This window comes from Desmodus rotundus, chromosome 4 (assembly GCF_022682495.2).
Source record: "Desmodus rotundus isolate HL8 chromosome 4, HLdesRot8A.1, whole genome shotgun sequence".
Lineage (NCBI taxonomy): Eukaryota > Metazoa > Chordata > Mammalia > Chiroptera > Phyllostomidae > Desmodus > Desmodus rotundus.
This window is the reverse complement of record NC_071390.1, coordinates 47,670,691-47,682,670: the sequence shown is the minus strand read 5'-3', so window position 1 is coordinate 47,682,670 and position 11,980 is coordinate 47,670,691. Positions and strand designations below refer to the sequence as shown.

Genomic DNA, 11,980 nt, shown 5'->3' with positions numbered 1-11,980 from the left:
GTTTTCTGAGTAATGGGTGAAAAGCTCTGGGATCATATTGGAGCAACAGGGCAGAACGCTGGCACCTGAGTTAGCTCCAGGGAGCACTGGGGGTTTGAAATGGGGGATGGTATGACTGGGTAGTACTTAGGGCAGAATGAGTGATGTTGAGATTTGGGCTGGATTTGAGTGGGGAGAAACAATAGGACTAGAGGCAGAAAAGCCACTTAGAAGTATTTTATTATGTTGAGGTCAGAAATACTGAGGGAAATTACTAAAATAATGAATGTCTGACTGGAGAACTGTAGGAGGATGGGAAGGAAGGGCTGAATGTAAATAAACAGTGTTAGAGTAAGCAGGATTTATCAATTGATTGGATAAAGGAAGTAAAAAATGACTTGGATGCTTTTGATTTGGATTACTAAGTGTCATTAGTAGAAATTATTAAACTAGGTTGAAGAATCATTTACAAAAAGGAAGATGATGAATCTGCTGGATACGTTGAGACCCAGCAGAACTAAAACTTCTTATATAAGTATCCCTCATTGTAACTGAATTCTCCTAGAGGTCTCAAAGCAGGGCACTGATTTGTTCAACTCAGTGGTTCTCAGAAAAGGGGGGTTCTGCATCTCAGAGGACATATGGCAATGTCCGGAGGTGGTTTGAGTGGCCACAACCCCAGGAGGGGCTGCTGTGCTACTGGCGTTTAGTGCTGAGCATCCTAGAGCGCACGGGATAGTCCCCCCTCCAAACAAAGAATTATCTAGCCCCCAAAGTCAATGATGCTGAGGCTGAGAAACCCTGCTTTAATATAAACCAATAGCTCACATTTCAAATGGGGAAAGGGGGCCTGGGTGGAGGGGAAGGCTTTTATATTTTAGGTCAGACAGCACCACCTAATGGCTAAAGAGAATATTTATCCCAGGTTTCTGTTGAACGCTGAAAGACAACAGATAAAAATCTGTTGTCTTTCTATATGACTCAGAAAGCTAAGTCATACAGTGATGAAGAATACCCTTTCCTGGGAGAACTGTCGGGTTTGCAAAAGTAAATGTGATGGGGAGGTCAGGCGAATAACTGTGAAGAAGCGATGTGGGAGTTAGGAACTTCTCTTTGGTTAATAGATTTCATAATAGAAGCCAGTATGGAAATAGAACATTTCACAGGATGCATTCTATATTAAATGCATCATATTTTTATTGCAGTTGCCTATGTTTTTAGTATTGTTCCTGCATCCATGAAAAAGGAAACACAATCTAATCATTCTGCTAAATAATTGAAACCTTGATTTTAGAGACATGAAAAATATAGGATGAAGAGAACTAGAAACTTCTATTTGATAGAGAATAGACTTTTTTTTTGTCCTAAGAAGCAGCACTCTACATGGCTTATAGCTTATCTCCTCTACTAGACTGTAAGCTCCCTGTGGGCAGGGACTGTGTCTTCTTCATATCCGTGTGTCTCCCACAGTCTCAAGCACAGCATCTTACATACACAAAGGTGATTTTTGAGTGAATGAATTTACCTTTATACTGAAAATCCTTGCCTTGAAGCAAAGAAATAGAACATTTCAAGCCTTTCTAAGCAATTACTGTTTGTTCACTTGAGTAAGATGCCTGCTGGGAGTGCCTGGCTCAAAGAGCACCAGAGACCGGGGCACAGCAGGTTGGTGATAGATACTTCCAGTTCATATCACTGGTGAACCTGGGAGCGAACGGTGCTGTGACGAGTATTCCCAGGACAATTTTTAGACTGGTGTGTAAATTGTAGATTTCTCTATCTAATGTAGGATTCATTCATCCCACAAATATTTATTGAATGTTTACTCTGTGCTAAGTGCCGTTCTAGGCACTGGGGATATTGCAGTGAACTTAAGTCTACACATTCCTTAAGTTGGAAGGCAGGTTTTGAACTGGTGGGTTAGAATAAAGAGGCAAATTCCCCTTTCCTCCTCCTTTTCAGTTAACATAATATTTTGTATGGAGAAAATGCAATTTGATTAATGATCTCAGAGCAGTTCACAACCACTAAAGACCTCTCCTCCCACACCCACCGCTCTGTGAGGGCGAGTGAAGAACACTCGCCCATCACTTATTCCCTTGGTGCATCTCTTCTTTTCTCACTGTCTCACACACTTCCAGACTTTTGCGAGACGGGAGGAGCAGGAGGGTCAGTATATTTATGGGCAGAGGAGGATGATTCTTGCATATTTTGTAAGTGGCAATTGAAGATAGAAGTTTAAAAAATATCTCCTCAAAAGATTTCTTTCTGGTTGGTTTATTAACAACCCCTTAGTTCTAGAGTCTAGGGATATATTCAGAAAGAAAAACCACTCACCATTGTATCCAAAAGAATATGGTGCAGACAGGTGGGTGGAGCCCCCTTTTGGCTATAGAATACTGCACTGTGCAATATTGAGTGTTTCAGTGATTTTGTATCTCAAGCACATTTTGTTGCCTTATTATGTGGCTCAGTACACTCAGGATAAGCAAATCAAAAATGCTTCTCCACATATGTGAGTTGTATGGCACGATCTCCTCATGCTAAGTAGAAGCTGTCTTAATGAAGCCACCAAAACTACAGCTATGAATGAAGTCATTGAAGGATGATGGAGACCTTCCCATCTTTTCCCTTTGCATTGTTTGGTGTTAGTAACACCTAAGGTCACTACTGTCTAACTCTTCTCAGCCCAAGCATATAGCCCCTAATTGCTCCTAGTAGGGCCTAAACATCCCTAACACAGCATGGGGCAGGGAGCATGCTAGCTTTCCCCCAAAGCAGTGGATGGCAGCGGCATGACATCTTTGGTTCATCTGTTATTGTCTTCTCACATTTTTGTTGGAATCTTTAAAAGGCACAGACCTGTATCTCTTCCCCAGCTGAGACCGCAAGAGCCCCCAGCTGTCTTATACAAAGCACTTCTTGCCATAGGTCCAGCGGCATGGGAACTTACTCAAATCCAGTTGCTTGGAAACCACTGGTTCTGGCTTGTCCACCTTCCCCCTCCACAGTCTGCCCCCTTGCACAGCAGGTACCTGGACTTTCTTAAAGTTCATCACTCTCTACTACACTCCGAGAAGAGCATGAATACACAATTGTGCTTTCCGTTGAGGAGAAGGCAGAGAAAATGTCAAGTCCTTTACTGGTGAGAGATCCGTAACGACTGCCACTGGGCCGGATGGACAAGGGCGGCGGGATCTGCTGGTGCCACTGAGCTGGAAAATGGACCAAAGAGCATGTTGTCATCAAAGGAGTACAGTCTAGCGGGTGCACCACAGGCTTGCATTCCGCTGCCACTCCAGCACTTTCTGTGGGATCTTGGTAAAGCTTTTAAATCTATCTGGGTCTGAAATGCCTCATTTGTAAAAGAGAGCAGTACAATCTCTCCTTCTTGGCCAGAAATAGGGAAACTGGGCTGGTGATCTCCTAAATCCCTAATTCCAAAACCTGTGATTCTAATCCAGTAAGATCCGGGACTATCAGAAAGAAGAGTGAGTGAGTAGGGTTATTTATCAAAATTATTCCTTCTCTCCAACCTAGTGTGGGGCCTGCGAGGGGCAGTGTAGAGAGGGCTGTAGGCTCTGGGAAAGTGGAGACAAGAAAACTGCAGAAATGGGAGCGAAAAGATGGGTCCAGACCTCTGAGAAGCATCTACCCACACTCTCATCACCATAATCAGCCATTATCTACCCAGCACCCTGATCAGGTTCCAATGAGTGATAGCAAGAAGACTGAAGAGTGATTATGTGCCACCAATCATGGTTCAGGGCAAAAGAGAATGTATTAGAGGTTCCATGTTCACCAAGCACGGTACAAAGGAGGCCCTGTTTTTTAGCAATCATTAGGCTTGAGCTATGGCCTGAATGAAATACCCATCCAAAATGCCCAGTTCCTGCTGTGGTCTCTGATTCAGAAATTACCAAGGAGAAATGGCCCAGCAGAAATTACAAAAGGCCTTGATGCAGAGAAGGGGGAGCCTCAGGCGGGGAATGCTGAGGCTCTGGGTTCTAGAAAGGTATCGACCCTTTTAGCATTTTCATTTATAAATTGGTCCTTTGTTGATTTTATTGTTTTGAGTCAGTTTTGCAGAGTTTAAACACTTTTGAGTGAAGTGATAAAATCAAACTCCGGAAACTACAAAACCGAGGACAACACTTAACAGTGATTCCACTAAAGAGCAGGTACTTGGGAGGCGGCCATAAAGAGTTGGTAGAGCCTCCCCTTCCCCCACACCAACTCCTGTTAGCGTTTCCCTGCTTTCCCTGACCTCCTACCCAGACCACTATAATTGCTACTATTAAAAGCTGTCTTTTCAATGAGAGGGGAGCCTACTGTCCCCATTCCTCAGACAGGCAGGAAATGGTGGTAAGGGACATAGCAGATTGATTTTTGCCCAAGACCATCATCCCCTGCTCCACCCCAAGGTTCCAACTAAGGACATAGCGCCCCCTATTGGTGCTGCGGAAACAGGACAGGAGCCAAGAAGAGCTGAGCCAGGACAAAGCGAACTGTGAACTTGGCCACTGGAAGGCAGGATTGGGACAAGAGTCATCAGTTTCAGGGTTTATTGGTACTGAGTTGGAGACCTATTTCCTTCTGACACAGTGAAGCCTGTGACATGGTTGACGGAATTAACCTAGATTAAGAAACATATCATAATATTAGACCTAGGAAAATTAGACCTAGAGGGCAGGCCAAGCCCCCTCCTATAAGACATTTAAAAAAGGGGATACCTGGTGTGCACCTATCACTAGCAGGGACCTCAGGTTCTGGATAGTTACTCTTGTTATTCTGGTTAATCATGTTAAACCAGTAGTAAACAAGAAACCTTAAAAGTGACCAATTATGGCCCTGAATGGTGTGGCTCAGTGGATTGAGCACCAGCCTGCAAACCAAACAGTCGCTGGTTCAATTCCCACTCAGAGCTCATGTCTGGGTTGTGGGCCAGGTCCTCAGGAGGGGGCGCACGAGAAGCAACCACACATTGATGCATCTCTCCCTCTCTTTCTCCCTCCCTTCTCCTCTGTCTAAAAATAAATGAAATCTTAAAAAATATATGTTGAAAAGTGAACAATTTTTTTTAAAGGACAAAAAAAAAAAGAATCACTCATTTGGGTTAAGGAATATGTCTCCAAAAATACTAGTTAATGTCAAAATTATAGAGGACAGGAATAGAGTATACAAACATAATAAAGAGTAATTCATTAAATACTTTTAAAAGTTAGAAATATGGCTCAAAGGAACGATACAAAACCTAGAGTTTTCATCCTGGATGTAGTCACTTAACCTGTCTGAGGCTCAGTTTCTTCACCATTTAAATAAGAGTAACAACAATTACAAAAATCTCATGGGTTTGGGAGATGTAAGTGTGCTATTTTTTTATAAATTATAAGTTACTATACAAATGTCATTTGATATTATTTCTAGGACAGCTCTTTATTATTAGTCTGATTGTGGACCTGGAGCAAAACTATTTGTGAGATGAATTAATAAATTAACGGTATCAGGAGAAGTCTGCTGGTGTGGCTGGAGGGAGTTCCGGTGGGTGGCCCTTGGCACCAGGGAGATGGCATGGAGATGCTGGGTGATCAGAAGTACAAGCACATGTAAACTCTGAAGTCACTGTATCCCTAGTGTTAGAGGACCTTGCTTGGAAGAAGGTTAAGCTCATAGTAAAATGTAAAAGTGTACAAAGCCCTGAGTTACTTTTAAAGATGAAATAACTTTAAAAGTCCACCTCTTAAGCACTTAAATATAATCCATCCAATTCACTTATGGAAACATCCTACAACTATCCTTGAAAAAAAAAAAAAAGAGTCTCTAAGTTACCCATCACACACAGATATTCAACTGATGCCGTTATACCTACCATATATATCCAGCCGAGCAGTGCACGACACGATGCCGACTTCGTTCTTGGCTGATAACGTGTACCACCCAGCATCTGATTTCTTGGCTGGCTGAATGAGGAGGCAGACATACCCTGTTGTGTCCTGGTGCATGCTGGAGAAAAGAAAGAATATATCCGTATTGTATTTGGGGACAGAAACATCCTTGTCAGGGTCAGGGGACAAACCCAGCAATGCACTGCTTCCCTCCTTCTCTGTCGCTAGGTGGAGGACAGGGGGACTCAGCTTGAAGCAAACATTAAAGGTGAGCTAGAAGATGAAAAGAAGTCACAAAAGGGCAGCAATTAACCTGCAGAGGCTGGATGAAGGCTGAGGCCTTTCCTTGCCCTCTCCGTTGCTGCAGCTCTTTCAGAGCCATAGTCCCCACCCGCGGTATTCCTACCTGTCACAACCGAAGTCCAGAAAAATCTCTTTTCCAAACCAGGCTGGACATTTCAACAAGAACTTTATTAGGAAGCTATGGGAAAGATGAATTGTTAGCATAGAGGGAGTATTTTTTTCTTTTTCCTTTTTTTAGAGGGAGTATTTCTTAATGCAACCAACTGGACATGTGAAGCGTTTGGGTTAATACAGTTCAGGAGCAAATTAGCATGCTCTTCCTGCTGCTTCCTCTGCATCAGTAGTTCTCCACTTCAGCTGAGGACTGCAGGCCTGGATAATGCCACCAGAATTCCAGGCTGGGTTTAACGTGTTACCTTCATTTAGACTGAAGTGTTAACTTGAGAATATTCTCAGTTCTTGCATAAGTTTTACCAGAGAAAAAGCCTGACCTATATATACATAGACTTCTCAGATGCCCAACTTTTATAAAACCTGACAGCTACAACATCCTCTGGGACAAATTCCAGTGACTGTGAAGAAATAATTCTCGGTAGGAATTTTTGTACACCAGCTGCCTTTGTGTGCTTGCCCCCTTGTGGTATAAAACCTAAATGGCAAAGAAATAAAAGAGGTTAGGGGAAATCAAGCAAGACATCCACTCTAAGAAACTGGATCCTTAAAGTTACTTTAAAATCAACCATGTAGAGATGGGCAGAGGAGTATAACTGCCTTAATGTTTTGTTTTGATTTATTTTATTTTAGCTTATTACTGTCAAAGAGGTTTTCTGGGTAACTAATATGACTAAAGATACATGATACAAACTATGCGTAGTCTTCATAAATTCCTTGTTTGTTTGTTTGTTTGTTCATTTTAACTTTTTATAGGAATTTATTTGAGCCAAACTTATGACATAGGCTGAGAAGCAAGATCTCAAATGTTACTCCTCATACATGTTTAAACTTAAAAATTAAGGTTTTAAAACGGTGAGACATTCATACAATAGACTACCCTCCAGCAGCAGCAAGGAGGAAATTCTCGTGTACGATACGTACACAAGAACGTACAATAACATGGACAAAACTCAAATGCATTACCCTCAGTGAAAGACACCAGATTCAAAAAGCTACAGACTTATTTGGATGAAGCACTGTGCTTGGAAGTCCTTTTGAACATAGGTGGAGACTGTACCTGATCCTCTCTCTGGTAAAAGGGATGGTCTCGTTGTCCTTCTTCCAGTAGAACACGGGAGGCGGCATGCCTATCACCCGGCACTCCAGCCTCACGGGGTGGCCTTCGGGAACTCCACAGTTCTGCAGTTTCTCCAGGATCACAGGGGCCTTCTTCACCTCTTTGGCTGAACAAGAGAAGAACCATTCTGGTTTGAATAGTAAGTGCCTTCGGGCTCATTCCTCAAATTCATTTCAGTTCTGGCTTTTAGCAGAGAGGGCACCCACCCCCTTATCTCCTTCAGAACACTTCTCATTCCTCTAAGTGGGTGGAGCATGCTGCCTTCATAAAGGTTCCAGAAATGATTAACAAAGAAATGAGGAACTGTCTCTGCACTCCTATAAGAGACACCACTCAAGGATCTGGGTCGCACACAGGCGATACAAATGGTAGGTGTGAAATTTAAGGAGTTTCTTTTATTGCTCAGTAGTGCACTTTGAGAAACAACATACTTTATGTACTGAACATATTCCTTTTCTTTTTCATAGGAGTTTATCTTGTAGAATATATATTAAGTTTCCTGAGCTTTTTATTTTGAGGAGTTTATAGCAACAAAAAAGTTAAAAGAAGTATACTATTAAAGAAAAACACACAAATTATGCTTCCTAAGTAGGCTCTTTTCTTCCCCCCACCCCCCTTACCAAAACCAATTAAGGCAAAGATATCTCAAATCTCAGGGTTCCAGAGTCAATATTTTAGCAAAGTAGTGGGAAAAAAAGTAAAAGCTGATGATTAATATATCCTTGCAGAATGAGCTTTTCTACTCTGTTGGTAAGAAGACATTAGGAGTGAGTCAAAGACAAAGATACATGGGGGGAAGGGGAGACAGCCAGTAGCCTGGAGAGAGGGCTAACATGCTGAAGCCACTCTGATTTCCTTTAGGGGCCACACATGGGAGAAAGCCAGCACTAGAATTTATATATTCTGAAATTTAATTCTGGCTGGACTATTGCTCTGAAGGGCTGGTATCACTTAGGTGATGATAACTTGTTGTCTTATTTGTAGGCATTGATTTTGTTCATATCATCTTTTAGGTAAAAATTCCTTGTTTAGTTATGGACTCAACATTTGTTGGGCACCTTCCATGTTCCAGGCAGAGTCAGACACGGGAGATACACAGAAGAACAAGTCGGAATCTCTGACTTTAGATGCTCACAGTCTCTACAGGGGGGCAAAGGAGTAAACAGTTACACAGTAAACGCTCTAAGAGTCTCTCCTTTTCTAAGTGCTATGGAAACAGAGAAGGGTGTGCCTGGTGGATGCACTGTGCCTTGGTGGTGACATTTGAATTAAGCCTTAGGGAATGAGTAGGACGTTGCTAGGCAGAGAAGGGCATTTTAGGGAGAGGGACCATTGATGCAAGGGTTGGGGTGTGGAAGAGCCTTGTACTTTCCAGGATGATGAACTGTAGGGCAAAGGGTTTGAAATTAGTAATGCTTAGTTAGTTGACTAATTAATTGACTAATTAACTATTATAATGACTCCCATTTATTGCATGCATAATATGCACAAAGTACCCTATTACATTTTCAGCTCACTGGTATTTCTTTAAAACTGAGATTAGACTTGGTGGGGCAGAGGACTAAGTAATACTGTCAGAGGCTCTGTGTATTTGGGCAATAACTTTGGAGGGAGCTATGTTTAAGGGTCCCAGCAGCGAACCTTACCCACTACAGTGAGTTCCAGACTGAAGGAATTCTGTCCAGTTTTGTTGGTGGCAACGCATGTGTAGGTCCCCGCGTCACGTTGAGTGAGCGGGTCAATGAGCAGAGAGTGGACTCCGGTCTCTCTGACCAGCATCTTGTGGGAAGAGTCTGGTAGCACAGGTTGGCCATTGAGCAGCCATGTCAGCTCTGGGGGCGGTAAGCCACTCACCTAATTAAAAAAAACAGGACAGCTGAAGCAAATGACAGATGGAGGACAGGCAGATTTATTTGGTGGCTGACTTTTTCATCCTTATCTGGCACCAGACAGTGGGACAAAACATGGGGTAGTGAAGGGACATCAGGACAAGAGGGATTGGATGAATAGCCACTTGAATTTAAACTGTGTAGTATTTAGACCCCGATTCAGGTCATAATTACATTCTAGATTAGAATAAATATGAATTAAGAAGCTAAACAGATAAAATAGGCTTGCAGCATCAGTTTCAGAGATGATATGTTGCTTACACGCCTAATAAGTGAGAGGTACCCAAGTGAAGGACAGACATTAAACCAGTGTTCTCAAACCTGGCTGTGTAATATAATCACGTGGGGAGCATTTGGAAACCCTAATGCCCACTATTGAACATAGTGAAGTTAAATAGAAAACTCTGGGGATGGGACCTGGGCCTGGGCGTCTACTGGGGCTTAGAGTGGACGAAGTAACAGCCAACTCCGAACATTATTCGGGCATTCACTGGGAGAGCAAGAGTCACCAAGAGAAATGAACTTTATGAGTTATTAACCTCAAGCCTTTACTAATTTGCATCTAACTTTTCCACAGCACCCTGCATCTTTGGGCAGAAGGGGCGACTTAAGTTTCTCTGCATACTGGGAGATAACCAGGCTGCTCAAGTGAACCTCGTTCTTGATCAAAGAATTAGAATAGCTACAGGTGACGAATGATGATTAGCATGAGAAACTACCGTCTGTTTTAACAAACTGCCTTGGAGCCATCTTTTCAAGACTGTAATTTTTAGAAGGCTTCAAGAATGCAAAAGTCACATTTTGCCTTTATAGTAACAAGGACTTTCCAAGCACCAGAAGGAAAATGTCGGAATTATATCACCTCTTTTGTTGTGTTTTACAAACTCAGAGTTAACTTCATACAATACTAATAGTAAGATACAAAGATTTAAAAATTTCACGAAATATTTTTGTCTAGTATTAAACACTTCAAAACAGCATGGTGTGGAAAACAAAGTGATCTATCTTCCTCCCCTAGTCCTCTTTTTCTTGGAAAAAACCCACCAAACAAAAACAAGTGCAAACAACAAACAATTGCAAAAGGTGAACAGATCTGGAGCCATGGATGGCGCTAGGGCCTACCTTACAGTCCAGCCGACAGAGGCGCCCCTCGTGAGCTACCATATCCCCAGGAGCCTGCAGGAAGTGTGGTCGGAAAAAGCGTTCCTGCAGGGGCTCCTTGTCTTTCTCTTGCACCCGGGACCTTCCTCTATAACAACAAACGTGTTGAGGCATTCAATACAGAAACCAGCTTACGAACTTATGACAGTAGGCATTCAGGCATGGTTATTGGGCCTGGAAAACAGATTTTCTTTTGTGTGTGTGTGGGTGGAAGGTGGTGAGGGAGGGAAAAAGTGTTGCTGGACCATAAACAAATAATAAATAATGGTGTGGAGCTGATGTGAAAAACAAAGTGGTAAGTATCTCATACACTGTAGGATTATCTTGTGAGATCTATAATCAAGTAAACAGACTCGAGCTTCTTTCTCTCTGAAGTCATTCTGGGTTAAGTGGCTTAGCTTCTTTTGCCTTGGGTTTGACCAGTTGTTCAAAAGTTTCAAAATAAACAAATAAATCAGTATTCATGCTGGACCTCAAATGAGAGCCAAAGAAGAAGTCCTGTTTATGACCCAGAACAAGGCAGCTGCAATCCTTGTGTCTCCGAGTAATAAAATTTAACCTGGCTATAAATTATGGCAGATCAGTAAAGATTATCGTGAACTTACTGGTTCAGAATGACCAACAGTAACAGCTGTTCTTGAAAAAAAATGGAGAAGGTGTAGTGCAACGGCAGTGAAATACTGTATCTGAAATATGAGTCACTGTTTTTGCTTCTTTGGTGAGTCCAATTTAATTCGTCCATGTCAGCAACTATGGAATGCTTTGCTAAGATTTTATGGCGCCATAAGAGTCAAGGAAAAGCCATGCTCTTTCTTCTTAGTGGTTAGTACAATCAGAGAGAAAGAAAGTCAAGTAGTTTATTAGAAACAATTAGTATACTGGAGACAACAACAACAATATTCAGAGTATATCCATACAAGCATTAACAGTTTCTGTTTTACTGAAAAAATGATGATCCCAGGTCTGATTTATACATAAACAGGCACTACTGATGGTTACAAATTTTGAAGCATTAAAAGTGTCCTGTAGGTCAGGACTTTTCAACTTTAGTGTGTTTTTGAGTCACGTGGGGATCTTATTAAAATATAATTCTGATTCAGTAGGTCTGGGGTGGGCCTGGGATTCTGCATTTGCAATAAGCTCCCAAGTGATACTGATGCTACAGGTTGATGACTACACTTAAAGTATCAATTTCCGGACCCACTGCTTCAGTGCTCACTGTAAGGGTGGTTGCTTGGGAGTGGCTACAGAAGGAATATCCTTATTGTCTTTACCTGTGAGACTGGCCAGTAGGTGTTAGTCGACTGCGCATAGGCAAACTTTGTACCATTAAGTGGCCAGAACAGCTGATTCTCCCCTAAGAAACAGAAAAGGAACAAGACTAAAATAAGAATTCCACATTTTTCAATTTATATATTAACACATTTTTTGGACATGAATATTATGAACCTTTTGGCTAAATATTATGTTTT

At 42.0% G+C, this 11,980-nt stretch overlaps 1 protein-coding gene across 3 annotated transcripts in view; it reads right to left on the bottom strand.

Annotated features, from left to right (window-relative positions):
* Positions 1 to 1,770: 1,770 nt before the first annotated feature.
* MYPN (myopalladin) overlaps positions 1,771 to 11,980 on the bottom strand; it is a 112,253-nt gene continuing 102,043 nt past the window's right edge. For all 3 annotated transcript variants that reach the window (XM_053922952.1, XM_045196081.2, XM_024561176.3), the window contains 6 exons: positions 11,783 to 11,865; positions 10,470 to 10,596; positions 9,105 to 9,312; positions 7,399 to 7,564; positions 5,849 to 5,982; positions 1,771 to 3,194 (listed from right to left, as the gene is read on the bottom strand). In XM_053922952.1, coding sequence (XP_053778927.1) covers positions 3,025 to 3,194; positions 5,849 to 5,982; positions 7,399 to 7,564; positions 9,105 to 9,312; positions 10,470 to 10,596; positions 11,783 to 11,865 — 888 coding nt within the window. In that variant the 3' untranslated portion in view covers positions 1,771 to 3,024. The remainder of the gene's footprint in view (positions 3,195 to 5,848; positions 5,983 to 7,398; positions 7,565 to 9,104; positions 9,313 to 10,469; positions 10,597 to 11,782; positions 11,866 to 11,980) is intronic.